At 40.2% G+C, this 12145-nt stretch overlaps 1 protein-coding gene across 1 annotated transcript in view; it reads left to right on the top strand.

Annotated features, from left to right (window-relative positions):
• mrpl1 (mitochondrial ribosomal protein L1) overlaps positions 1 to 4344 on the top strand; it is a 17846-nt gene extending 13502 nt beyond the window's left edge. Inside the window, exon 9 of the mRNA XM_085785898.1 lies at positions 4179 to 4344. Coding sequence (XP_085642024.1) covers positions 4179 to 4285 — 107 coding nt within the window. The 3' untranslated portion in view covers positions 4286 to 4344. The remainder of the gene's footprint in view (positions 1 to 4178) is intronic.
• Positions 4345 to 12145: the final 7801 nt, after the last annotated feature.

The following is a 12145-nucleotide window of genomic DNA, read 5'->3' as shown; positions in this document are numbered from 1 at the left end:
ATAGTTTTGATCCATGAGAAGAAATATTTCAGGTTTTAAGAACCAAAAAAACATCTGAGTGTAGTTTAATATCTCCACTCAGCTTGGCTTTATAATCAAACATATGGAAATGTGATGTTATTTCTCCAGATAGATTTGTATAAAAGGTACATGTGGAGTGCACAATGTACGCCGGTAATGTACTTTCTTGTCTGAAAAAAAAATGAATTAAAACTTAATAAAGTGACATATGAAGGGTTCACAACTGGAGCACAACCAATGAAAGCAGCATGTATTTAAAGATTAAATATAGAAAATACATATATTTTTTAGTTAAAGAACAAGAACAGCTCCGTGTGTCCTGGTGAGACAGTCACTTTTCCTCAGAGGAGTTCATTCATTTCCATTTTCTCCACTTTGCGTTCAGTAATAATAAGATGCAGAGCGCAGTCATCTGCTAATAGACCCTCATTACAGCGCGGCGCTTAAATGATCTAAAAAATAATTGATTCTGAGGCGGCTAAATAAAATATCATTAACGGTGCTGCTGGCCGCCGCCGCTGCTGCTGAAACAAACCGCACAGCGTTTCGGAAAACCGCTGACGGAGGAGGATTTAAAACCGACGACCCTCGGTGACCTGGAAGTTCTCATCAACATCTCTTCACTCCGCCGTCCGACTTGAATCTCTCTCCTGAGGAACCGCGTGTCTCCTCAGCACAAAACTAATGACTCTGCTCTCACTTTTTCTGCTGTTTCTCATGAACTCTGAGCTGTTCATGCACTGGCTCCATTTGTTTGAGTCTTTCAACCCTCTGAGACTGGATGCTTTTAAAGGGATACTTCACCCCAAAATCCATAATTCACCAGTTTTCTACCCACCGTCATGCCAAGGAAGGGTTTGGAGAACTTTCTGAGTCATCAAAACGCTTTAGGCTGACAATGGGTTTTCATATAATGGCGGCGGATAGAGTTCACTTTTGAATCGTCCAAAACACACACTATGAAACATCCAAATACCTCCATACTGCTCCATATGAACTCTATATACACAATCCAACAACTCCAAAACGCTCTGGTGGACAAGTTGTGACCTGCACATTCACCACGCTATGAGATAATAACACAACGTTACCAGACAGAGTTGTTTTAGAGGGAAATTCATGCAAAACCGCTGATGCACGTTCCCATCGTGGGCAGTTTTTCATCAAGCAGTCTCTGCATTTCCCTCTAAAACAACTCTGTCTGGTAACGTTGTGTTATTATCTCATAGCGTGGTGAATGTGCAGGTCACAACTTGTCCACCAGAGCGTTTTGGAGTTGTTGGATTGTGTATTTGATGAGTTTGATGAGGGAAACCAAGAAATCCCATTAGCCTCCGTAGCGTAGCTCTGAGCAGCTCACGGCTCTGCTCCGCCGTTCTAAAAATAGCTTGCACCGACAATTAAAGGTAACAAACCTACTGCTGTGACTATAGGGATTATGGCAATGGGCCAATATGCCAAAATGTTGAACTATCCCTTTAAAGGTCACCATGTTTATGTGTGACCCTCGACACTAAAAGTGTTTCATATGATTTGATAAAGGAGCTGATAATACATCTGCAGCCACTTCTCTGCTGGAATTAGAACAGAAATGAGGACAAATGATGCTGCATACGCCACATTGTTTTACTCCAGTACAACTTTATTTTTAAGCCAAATGAAAAACAAATCCATTGTTTCTTGGCTCAACTCGTTATCAGCTCTCATTTAAAAAAAAGTATACAAATGAACCAAACAAGCAGAAACAGAAGTTTTCCTCCCGAAGCGCTGAAACTTTTCCGCGCTGCGTCAGACTGGAGGAAACCTGCAGCAGCAGATGCTTCTGTTCAGCATGCGGCGTGCGCTCTCAGTGAACCGGCTGCAGTCTGGTGATGACGATCCCCGGGGGAAGCGTTATCACTCACAAACGACTCAGTCAGCACCTCGTTCCTCGTTCCTTCGCCCCCGTGACTTCTCATCGGCGGAGCGGCTCGTGGCGGCGTCTCGAGCCCGAGCCACCTGGGCTCCATTGAACTCCCCGTTTGAGTCGCTGCCAGAAAACATTTACGCAGCAGTTCAGCTCCTCGACAAGAGGCGCATAAGGACTCTTCGGCAGAAATTTAATTACATCTACAGCCACAAGTCAAGGATCAAGAAGATTTGAATGTGTAGAATACTTATTGTCAACTCTGCATGAAAAGCGCAGTCTTTCTTAAAAAAAATATTATTATTACTTTATTCCCATTATGGTTTGGAGAGCCGACGGCTGCACCGTGGGCAGAAACGAGTGGAAACTTCACCGGCAAAACGTCCACAAACTGAGAAAGGAAAGGAGAGCGTTGTGCATGTGAATGCAGCGTGTGGGTGAGGGGAAAGTGAAACCCCCCCAGGGAGGCTTAAGAGTTATTATTCATGACAAAAGCACAACTATTTGCTGATACGTAAAGACCTGAATGCAGAAAAACAGTCGACAACAGGGGGAAGTGATGCTGAAGTGAGTGAAAATGGAAAGAGAGACTGCAGGGAATTTGTGCTTTTATTTGTGTTTACAAAATAAAAGAAGGCGAGACGGAGAATGTGTGGGCGAGAGATTGAGAGCAGCTGTTAGGAAAAGTAATCTCATTCAAATTTAAGCTTTATATATATATATGTGTGTGTGTGTGGGGAAAGTTCATCGAAAGTTAGTTTATTGTTATTTTTCAGCCTCACAATTATCTTTTAAAGCCATGTCAGCGGCAGACAGGCAGGTTTTCCAGGATGACAGTGTAACAGCCTAATAGGTAGAAGTTGTTCAGTCGGCCGTTTTCACTTCAGATATGATGGAGGCTTTTCTCCAGATGCTGCTGCAGGAAACTAAACTAGTTCAGTAGCTCTTTTGTCGAAAAGGAAGCTCTCTTATCGACAGTAAGGTGTTTGAAGTGTAGAAGGAGAAAAAATTGGCATCAAAAGCCCGATAAGATTTGTCTTGTTTACTGAGCCGGAAATAAGGAAACTAATGATTCCTACAGTACAGTATGCTGCTCAATACAAACGAAGTGAGCTCAGATGTTGACAGGCTCATTAATCCCTCAAATCAAGATCATTTATAGGAAGATGTGATATATATACAGTGCTCAAAGCCTTAAATCTCAAAAAGCTCTCCAACAGTTTAAAGGTCCTATATTGTAGATTTAGGTTCTTTATTTATACTAACTGAATTTATGGATATCTGCAACTTTGTGATGTCATAACGAGGCAGACACTGCTCTCAGCCGTGTCCCAAGCATCGTCCGTGTCCACACTGCAAAAACTACAAAATCTTACCAAGAATATTTGTCTTATTTTTAGTCAAAATGTCATTTCTAGTCAAAACAAATCTCATTATACTTGAAATAAGACTCATCACATTTTTAAAAAGTAGCTTCTTTCTAGACACTTTTTTTACTTTTTTATCAATCATATTTTCACTTGAAATAAGTAGAAAAATCTGACAGTGGAGCAAGTGTTTCGTACTTATTAAAAGCACAAAAAAACTTGCTTTCACTGGCAGATTTTTCTACTCATTTCAAGTGAAAATTTTGATTTCTGTGATTGTTTTACCTGAAATCGGACAAAGGACAGCCAATCACAAGAGAGGATCTGAACCTTTCTATTCGTCTGATTTGGGAAAAGCCTGAGAGAAGAGAAGTAAAAAACTACACTGAGATGGTTTTTTTCTTCTTAAAACCAACAGATTTTTTTAATGGATCAGCACTTGAAATATAAGACCAGAGAAGTGTAAAATACGAATCTACAAAATTCAGCCTTATGTGTTCAATCAATAGTTTTAGTCTCTCGAGGTAAAAAAAAATATTGTCTCTCGTTTCACATCTTCATAAAATGAGCAGTTCTATCGATCTGTTATCAGTTGAATTGCTCATTTTATGAAGATGTGAAACAAGAGAAAACAAATTTCTCTTTAAGATTGAACAATAGTGAAAATATAAATGATATTAAACTGCTGCCTTGATGCCAAAGGGGAAGAACAGAAGCTTTAAAGAATTATTAGCTGAATGGGAAAATATGGTAAAACTGACTTTTGACGATCTCAATCTGACATCCATCACTCACATTAAAAACAAACCTCTCCGGATCGTCACAATGACCTTGTTTGTTCTCCCCCCTTTTTTTATATTTTTTTTATAAATCTCCTCCTCCAGGACCTTTCATCGAGCGAGCCATCATCGCCAGTCACACCAGTGAAGCTCTGCGGTTCAAGAGCGAAGACGTCTTACCCAAACCAGCGGAGAAGGAGGAGCAGCAATGAGGCGGTTTACTGATTGTATATAATAATTATTAATGTGCTGAATAAAGTGTTTGTCTCGAGTTTGGCTGCGTTTGTTGTGCTGCCTATTATCGATTTTAAAACAATATCCTCCTGGGGGAGTGAAACCAGGACAAAGCAGACAAGGTTGACCATGATAGGACAGTAAAGTGACTTTTTTTCTCCGCCAACAACAGGAAACTACAGCCCATAAATCAGCTGATACTGTCACCGGAGGTCTAGGAGAAATGTTTCATGTGTGTTCTGGAGAGTCTAACTCTTTACTCCCCGTCGGAGAAAGTTTGGTAGCCTGTGTGTCGCAATTACTCAACACAGAAAAACGCCTGATGGCCTTTTCCACAATTCGTTTCCCATTTTCTTTTTAAACTTTCCTGTACAGAACGTATATAGAGTCATCCATCATTGAGTTGACTTTTGTTATATCAGTTTGAAACCTTTCAAAAGAAAAAGAAATAGATAAATAAATGTAGCCACAGTTTAATAACCTTGTAAAAATGTGAGTTATCTGAATACCGTGCATTGGGTTCTCTGGATTTTAGACTTTGTAATAAACGCCCTTGAGTACAGTCTCCTTCAGAAAAACATTCACTGAGCCGATGAAACAAGATTGGTGCAAAATACAACTGAGCCTTTTTCTTGGATGAATTCATGTAACGGGCTCATGTGAAGAGGCCAAACTCATTAGAGGTGTAAGGATGGTTTGATCAAGGTCTTTAAACTAAAAGGTTTCTGGTCCCTGCAGTGAAAACACACCTTGAGGCTGTGTAAGCTGTGAACAGTCTTGGTCTAACCTTGCGTTTTTCCGACACCCCAATGGTTTCCCCAATTGTTTTATTTGGGTTTAGATCAGATTGGTTTGAAACCCTACTACGCCACTGGTGCTCTGTCCTTCATCACTTTGATGTTGTTGAACTTTGTGTGTCAAACTTATTAGGCTACTTTTTTTTGTTTCAGAATTGTTGCTGAAGAATGTCTAATTAATTATCAAAATGGTTACCAATTGGTTTTCTGTCAACCAACCAACCAGCCAATCAATTAATAATTTCCTGTTTGGCTGAACTGGCCCATGTTTGGGGGAAATGATAAGCTTGCTAAGTAGCTGTAGTGTATAGCAATCAATAGGGTGGAGATCCTTGGACCAGAGGAGAGGAGAAGGCTGACACAGCAGCACATTGATGTAAAAACTGTGAGGTTGACTGCACATGCTTATTGCACATGCTTAAACTCAGATGTAGTAGTGGCCTCTAAACAGCAGGAGGCAGTGTTGACTGTCCTGTACAGACATCCACTGACGGTTTCTGCCATCTGTTGCAGCTGAATTCACACACACCTCACTCTTTAACACACGTGGAGCCTTAATAAACATATAATTGAAGCATGATAGTGATATTGTGAGCATGATAGTGCCTACTAACTGTACCAATATTAGGAAGTGTTGGTGAAATAGAATGAATGGCCTTTTTAAAAAAAAGCTCTGTGACTGTGACTCAAGCTTCACAAGTTGAAGAAAAAAAAAACCTACAGAGAATATCTTCCGGCAGCAATCACTTACATAGAGTGTTTGGACCGAAACACGGGTCTCTCAGTCACTCTGCTCTGCTCTGAGCCCAGGAGAAAACGTTTCTCGTATCCTACAAGTTTTATCCAATGAGGAGAGAGAACGGCATGAAGGGCTGTGTGTGCAGCCAAGGGATGCGCCTGAATGTGGTGACGTAGGGACGAGGGCGGGGACTGCTAACTCCATCGGCTGACAAGACGTTATGGTGCGTTCAAGGCAACCCGTAACTCGTGTTTTTCCGACCTGTGAAGTCGTACCAGTTCGATCTGGTACGAGTTCACGGGTCGGAAGTTACGAGTGGCCGTTATAGTGACTTTCACAGGTAAAACAGGTCGGAAAAACACGAGTGGGTTGCCTGGAACGCTACAAAGTCGTAAGTCGTGACTTGAAGCTGTAATTTACGGTTTCAAAAGCCTGCCTGGAACGCAGCATTAGCCAAAACGACTGGATCGCTTACTTCTGCTTTAACTTGGGTCTAATAAGTCAGTGAAGGAGTCATTCAACACACAGCCTACTGACCTAAAAGTGCAATGGCGGGATTCTGGACTTTTAATCACTCCGCCACACAAGTGTTGCATCAACCGTTAATTTAGATTTGGGACAAACTTGGGACAAACTTTACAAGGATGGAGAAAAAAAACAAAAAAACATTTGAGTTAAATGATATCTTGTCCATACCAGTTGAAAAAGGGAAGGCATGAAACCTAAATACTTAGCCTACACGCACACCTGAGGTAGCCTATAGCTACCATTAAAGTAACAAGCTAGCTCGGGAGATGTTTGTGTTGCTTGGCAACAGTTCAGTCCACTGCAAAAACTCAAAATCTTTCCAAGAATTTGTCCTATTTCTTGTCAAAATGTCTCATTTCTAGTCAAAACGAATCTCTATCCACTAAAAATAAGAGCCATCACCTACAAATTAACTTGTTTTTAGATAGTTTTCACTTGTTTCAAACTAATTTTTACTTGAAATAAGTAGAAAAATCTGCCACTATCAGATTATTTCAAGTGAAAATATGCTTGAAAGAAGTAAAAAGTGTCTTAAAACAAGCTACTTTTTATGTGATGAGTCTTATTTTAAGTATAATGAGATTTGTTTTGACTGGAAATGACATTTTGACTGGGGCGTCGCATGGCGTAGTGGTTAGAGTGGGCGCCCCATGTATAGAAGCACAGTCCTCGCTGCAGTCGGCCCTGGTTCAAGTCCTGCATCGGGCGCCATTTACTGCATCATTCCCCCTCTCTCTGCCTCCCCGTTTCCTGTCTGTCTTTACTGTACTATCCATAAAGGCATAAATGCCAGTTGATGTTCAAACAGGATACAAAGGGAAGTTTAGGTCAGTTTTTCATACTAGTCCTTGACTTAAGCCTCTTCAGCCTTTTCTCCTGAATTGAATGGGATTGTATTAGTTTAGTTCATGTTCAGATTTAGAGACCTAACTAGTGAATGGAAGCTTTAACTGAGCCTATGATAGCCTATCTATCCTGGTATAAGGCTAAAAAAAACAGCATCATGTCAGACTGCACTCACCATGGTTATCTCAAGCTGACACCAACACATTATGTTCCTGGAAAAGTACGGAACGACTTTAAAGTCCCCAAAACCACAACAGTGAGGGTGGAAAATAACTATCTGTTCCTCAGACTGTGCGTGCTGAATTAGCAGCTCACAGCCAATTAAACATCTATTCCTGCGCTGCTGTGCAGGTTGATATTCAAGTATGAGATGGAGATAAGTTTTTATTGGTCCCCATGGGGGGGTGGGGGGGGGGTCGGGCTGTTGCAGCAGCTCAGGTAATAGGATTTGGCAGCGTGGAGACTTTATAGGAGGAGGCAATGAAAACTGGGGAAATAATGAAAATGATGAAATGATGACTTCAATCAGTTTTAATGTTGACAGGAACTTCTGTAAACGTGTTAGTTTGACCCCTTCGGGCTCGTATTATATCAAATATGGTTATCCAGGTTTCTTCCATAATGTATTTTTATTATTATTTTTATGGTTTCACTCTGAGCTTGTAGATGTGACATCATTTCCACCTGCTCTGTTGCTCTGCCTGAGGTTTTTATTCCTTTTTCTTTTTCTCGGGGGCAGTTTTTTCCTTATCTGATTACATTCAGAACAGAGTCTGAAAGCCTATTGAGCTAAATTTATCGTGTGATTTTTTTGGGGGGGAGCTTGATGTTTTCAAACTCACAGTCTGAAGCCTCCAAGGGGTCTACTCTTGACAGAGGGTTTGCAGCTCCGCACAAAGAAACCTGCCAAGCCTGAAACTCAAGATCTTTTTTTAAGGCAACTTAAGTATGTACATTTATTCCGATTGATCCTGAATCAATCAATCCCACAGCAAAAACACTGAGTCAAAACACAGCCAGTGGCATTTAAAAAGTCTATAGTCTTTATATCTAACACAGGTCTTTACTGTGTGGTTTGGGATCATTCTGCTTATCAATTAATTGCTATACAGTACAGTAGCTACAATGCAACGTTTTGATGTTGTTTCTCTGTTTCGTATCATTATAAACAGAAACCTCAGGGGTTTTTGGACTGGAAAGACGTCTTAGATACACATTAATTGATCATTAAAGTGCTCCATTGTTGCATTTACATAAACAAAACATACTGTATATGCACCTGCACTGTTTTCTTTTTACCCAGCAGCCTCCCTCCCTTTCACCATATCCCCCAGCATCTCTAGACAATCTCCCAGTCTGTTACCTAGCAAAGCAGCACAATGAATGATTAAAAAACAGAAAATGGTGCAGAATAAGTGTCTTCATCCATCTCTGAACATGAACCGAGCAGAGCATCAAACCGTGAATAACTTGTACTGTACTGTAGGGTACTTATTATTTTTTACTATTGAGGCGAAAGAGTCTTAAAAGATCACGACAACCAGAACTGCACTTTACGCTGTTGCATCGGAAAGAAATGAGTTAAAGGGATAGTTCACCCCAAATTCAAATTGCACTCATTATCTACTCACCCTCATGTCGAGTCGACTAAGGGCTGGGAGAAGTTTCAGAGTCCTCCGTGGCTTCTCTGAGTTACAGGGGGTCTCGGCGTAGCAGTGCATGTCCATATACCGGTTGCAAATGGATACCACAATATATAAGTAAGGGATCCAAATTGCGCGAGATTTGGACGGACCAGGAAGAGGAGCTTCCGCTACAAAACAAGCTTGAAATATAGACTTATTTAATTTTTTTCAGAACAATTTCACATTTCGGGGCTTCAATACAAGACGGACATTACATACGAGCAGCATGGAGGTATTTGGATGTTTTTTGGTGTGTCTTTTTGTTACGAGGATAAGTGGTATCCATTTGCAACCATTATATGGACATGCATTTGTTTGTTTTGTTTGTATGGTACTATAATGTGCGTTTTTATTCATGATTTTATTAGTTGGTGTCTCACAACTCTCTTTTTGAGTGGTCCCCAACACTTTTAATTTTGTCAAGGGCAAACGGGTAATTTTGTAATGAATATTGTATTTTTACATTGTCTCTGGATTTTTATTGTGTGTTGTGGAGTGACACCGAAATAAAGCTTATCTATCTATCTATCTATCTATCTATCTATCTATCTATCTATCTATCTATCTATCTATCTATCTATCTATCTATCTATCTATCTATCTATCTATCTATCTATCTATCTATCTATCTATCTATCTATCTATCTATCTATCTATCTATCTATCTGTACTGCTACGCCGAGACCCCCTGTAACTCAGAGAAGCCACGGAGGACTCTGAAACTTCTCCCAGCCCTTAGTCAACATGAGGGTGAGTATAGATAATGAGTGCAATTTGAATTTTGGGTGAACTATCCCTTTAAAATTTTTAAGAGACTCAGGTGTCATGTGGTTTATTGAAATGACTTATATGTGGTCACTCTTGGTGTTCTGGATGTCAGGTTTTACACTGTTTGAGTCACATCGACGGTTGCACAGTTCAGACAGAAGCAGCAGCAACAACAACATTAAAGCAGCAGGAAGAAAAAAAAACTGGTTCAAAGGCAAAACTGATTCTGATCCCTGTTTTTGGCAGAGGACAAAAGGGCCAAGTGCAGATCAGGTTACTGCCATGTGACACTGAGGAATCTCAGCCCTGCACTCACTCCCTCTGATTAAACATCACAGGCCGACGGTGGCAGGAAAGGAAGACAAGAAAAGAGCCGCTCACATCCACCAACCATAAAGACTCTCTGCATGCAACCTCAGAAGGTCATCATTATACAGATGTGAGCTGAGTCAAACACTTCTTCTGCAGATAATATGAACCACTGGGAGTTGGACCGTGATACTGTATGGAAGTTAGGTGCTATAAATATACAGCAAGGTCACTGACACTGCTGGAGATAATATTAGAATATATACAGCAGCCGCAAGAAGGATGACAATACAATAACTCCAGTGTGGGAAAACATATGGTGGTGAAATAACATGTTAAAACTGTTTATTAAGGTCAATTTTTCTCCTTTTTTTTGGAATCAACTTTCCTCTGAACTCGTTCACTCGCTTTTAAGGTTTTACACCTTCACAGAGAATATTAGAGAAAGGGGGATTTGTCTGGAAAGCTAATATAAACCTAAAACTTCAAATAAAAGCTGTGTGAAGTTGACGATCAGAGTAATATCGTAGAAGAGAGGCTCTCGAACGTTTCACTTTTGTGATCTCTTAAATTCCCACCACAGGTAAGAAGAGGAAGCATAAAAACACTTGACACCTTCTGGTTCAGTGGACGTTATCAGATCGATTAGCAGAGTTGGCATCTATTATATGTTGATGTACGTTGCAGTGACGCTCACTCTCTGCTTTGTCCACAGACTGTGAAATAAAGATGGATGTGATGTGATGTCATCCTCTGGTTTCCTGAAGACGAGTTTTGAAGCTGCTCTGCTGTCGTCACCTTGGAGGTATGATGTGATAATGATACTTTAACTTTAAACCTTAAAGGGTTATTATAAGTTCGGTCTCTTTTCCTCTGTGCTGCTAACCCTCCTCTCCTCCATGTGCATTTGTTTTCAACGAAGCCGGTGAGAAATCAATCCATGGAGCGGTGGATAATTTATCACTAAAACGAAACCCTTGCTATATGTAAAAGAATTACTATTATAAGGCTACAGAAACCAAACAGATCTTATTTTATAGCGATTATACACTTATTCAAATATATATTCAGATTTTGCCAATAAACCTCACCAATTATTACACACTGGACCTTTAATGTACAAATCTTTCACAGTTCAAGTCATTGACTCCAGTGGCTGTAAGAGGAACTTCAGGTTTTGGCCTCATTTCTTAAACCTCTGAAAGAGTTCAGGTTTATTTTGCCCCGCCCACTTTTCCTTTAAACGTTGACGTGATTGGTTCCTTAGGTCAAACGACAATATGAAGCTCAGGCTGCCTGCATCAGTTATTATGAATCAGCCAATTAAATGACTATAAAACATAATTAAACAGATAAATTGAGCACATCAACAACATAATAAACTTATATTTTCAATTGTTCGTCCTCTCTTTGGTAAAGTTGTGCATTAAAGTTTTAAAATGGAGATCATTTTGAATTAAGTTTTTCTGCCCCTCCCATCCTGTTCTCTCCATTAGATTCATCTCCGGACATATAATCCTCTGCTTTAAGTTTATATCACACCAATGTGCCATAAAGTGCAGTGCAGTGCAGTGTCACGCTCTTAAAGCCACCAGGCGTTTAGATATGCAGCATAAAGGGAGGATCCTGGAGGATTAAACGCCATTAAGTGAGATGAAGTCACTATAAACTCCCTACAAGAGACTAATGATGATGTAACAGGGGATAAAAACACCATTAAATATGTCGAGGTGGCTGTTCACACCGTAATAAACTTAAAACAGTGAGTGTTGAGACCCACAGGCCCCACAGCACGAGTAATGTAAGATGAATACTAGGTGGTAAAAAAAAGAAAGAAGTGATTTTAAAGCTGCAGTATGTAACTTATTTGGCTTTTTATTAGCAAAAATCAAATCTGTCTTTCATAAATACGTATTTCACGTAAGTCGAATCACACCCGCATACAAATAAAAGCTTTCTCGTACCTTAGAATGAGTTGTTACAAGTCTTTACAAATAGCCTACATAAGGGGGGCACACCAAACCGAGGCTGCCATGTTGCATCACCATTTTTTACATTTGGCAAACCAACCGATGTAATTAAGAGAGAAAGACGGTAAAACATGGGTCAGGTAAACAATACAACATCACCATGACAACATATTGTCACACCTGTATTGTTTTGCCT

Source organism: Trachurus japonicus, chromosome 9 (assembly GCF_045865225.1).
Source record: "Trachurus japonicus isolate A0001 chromosome 9, Traja_1.0".
NCBI lineage: Eukaryota > Metazoa > Chordata > Actinopteri > Carangiformes > Carangidae > Trachurus > Trachurus japonicus.
This window is presented reverse-complemented; position numbering and strand designations above follow the sequence as displayed.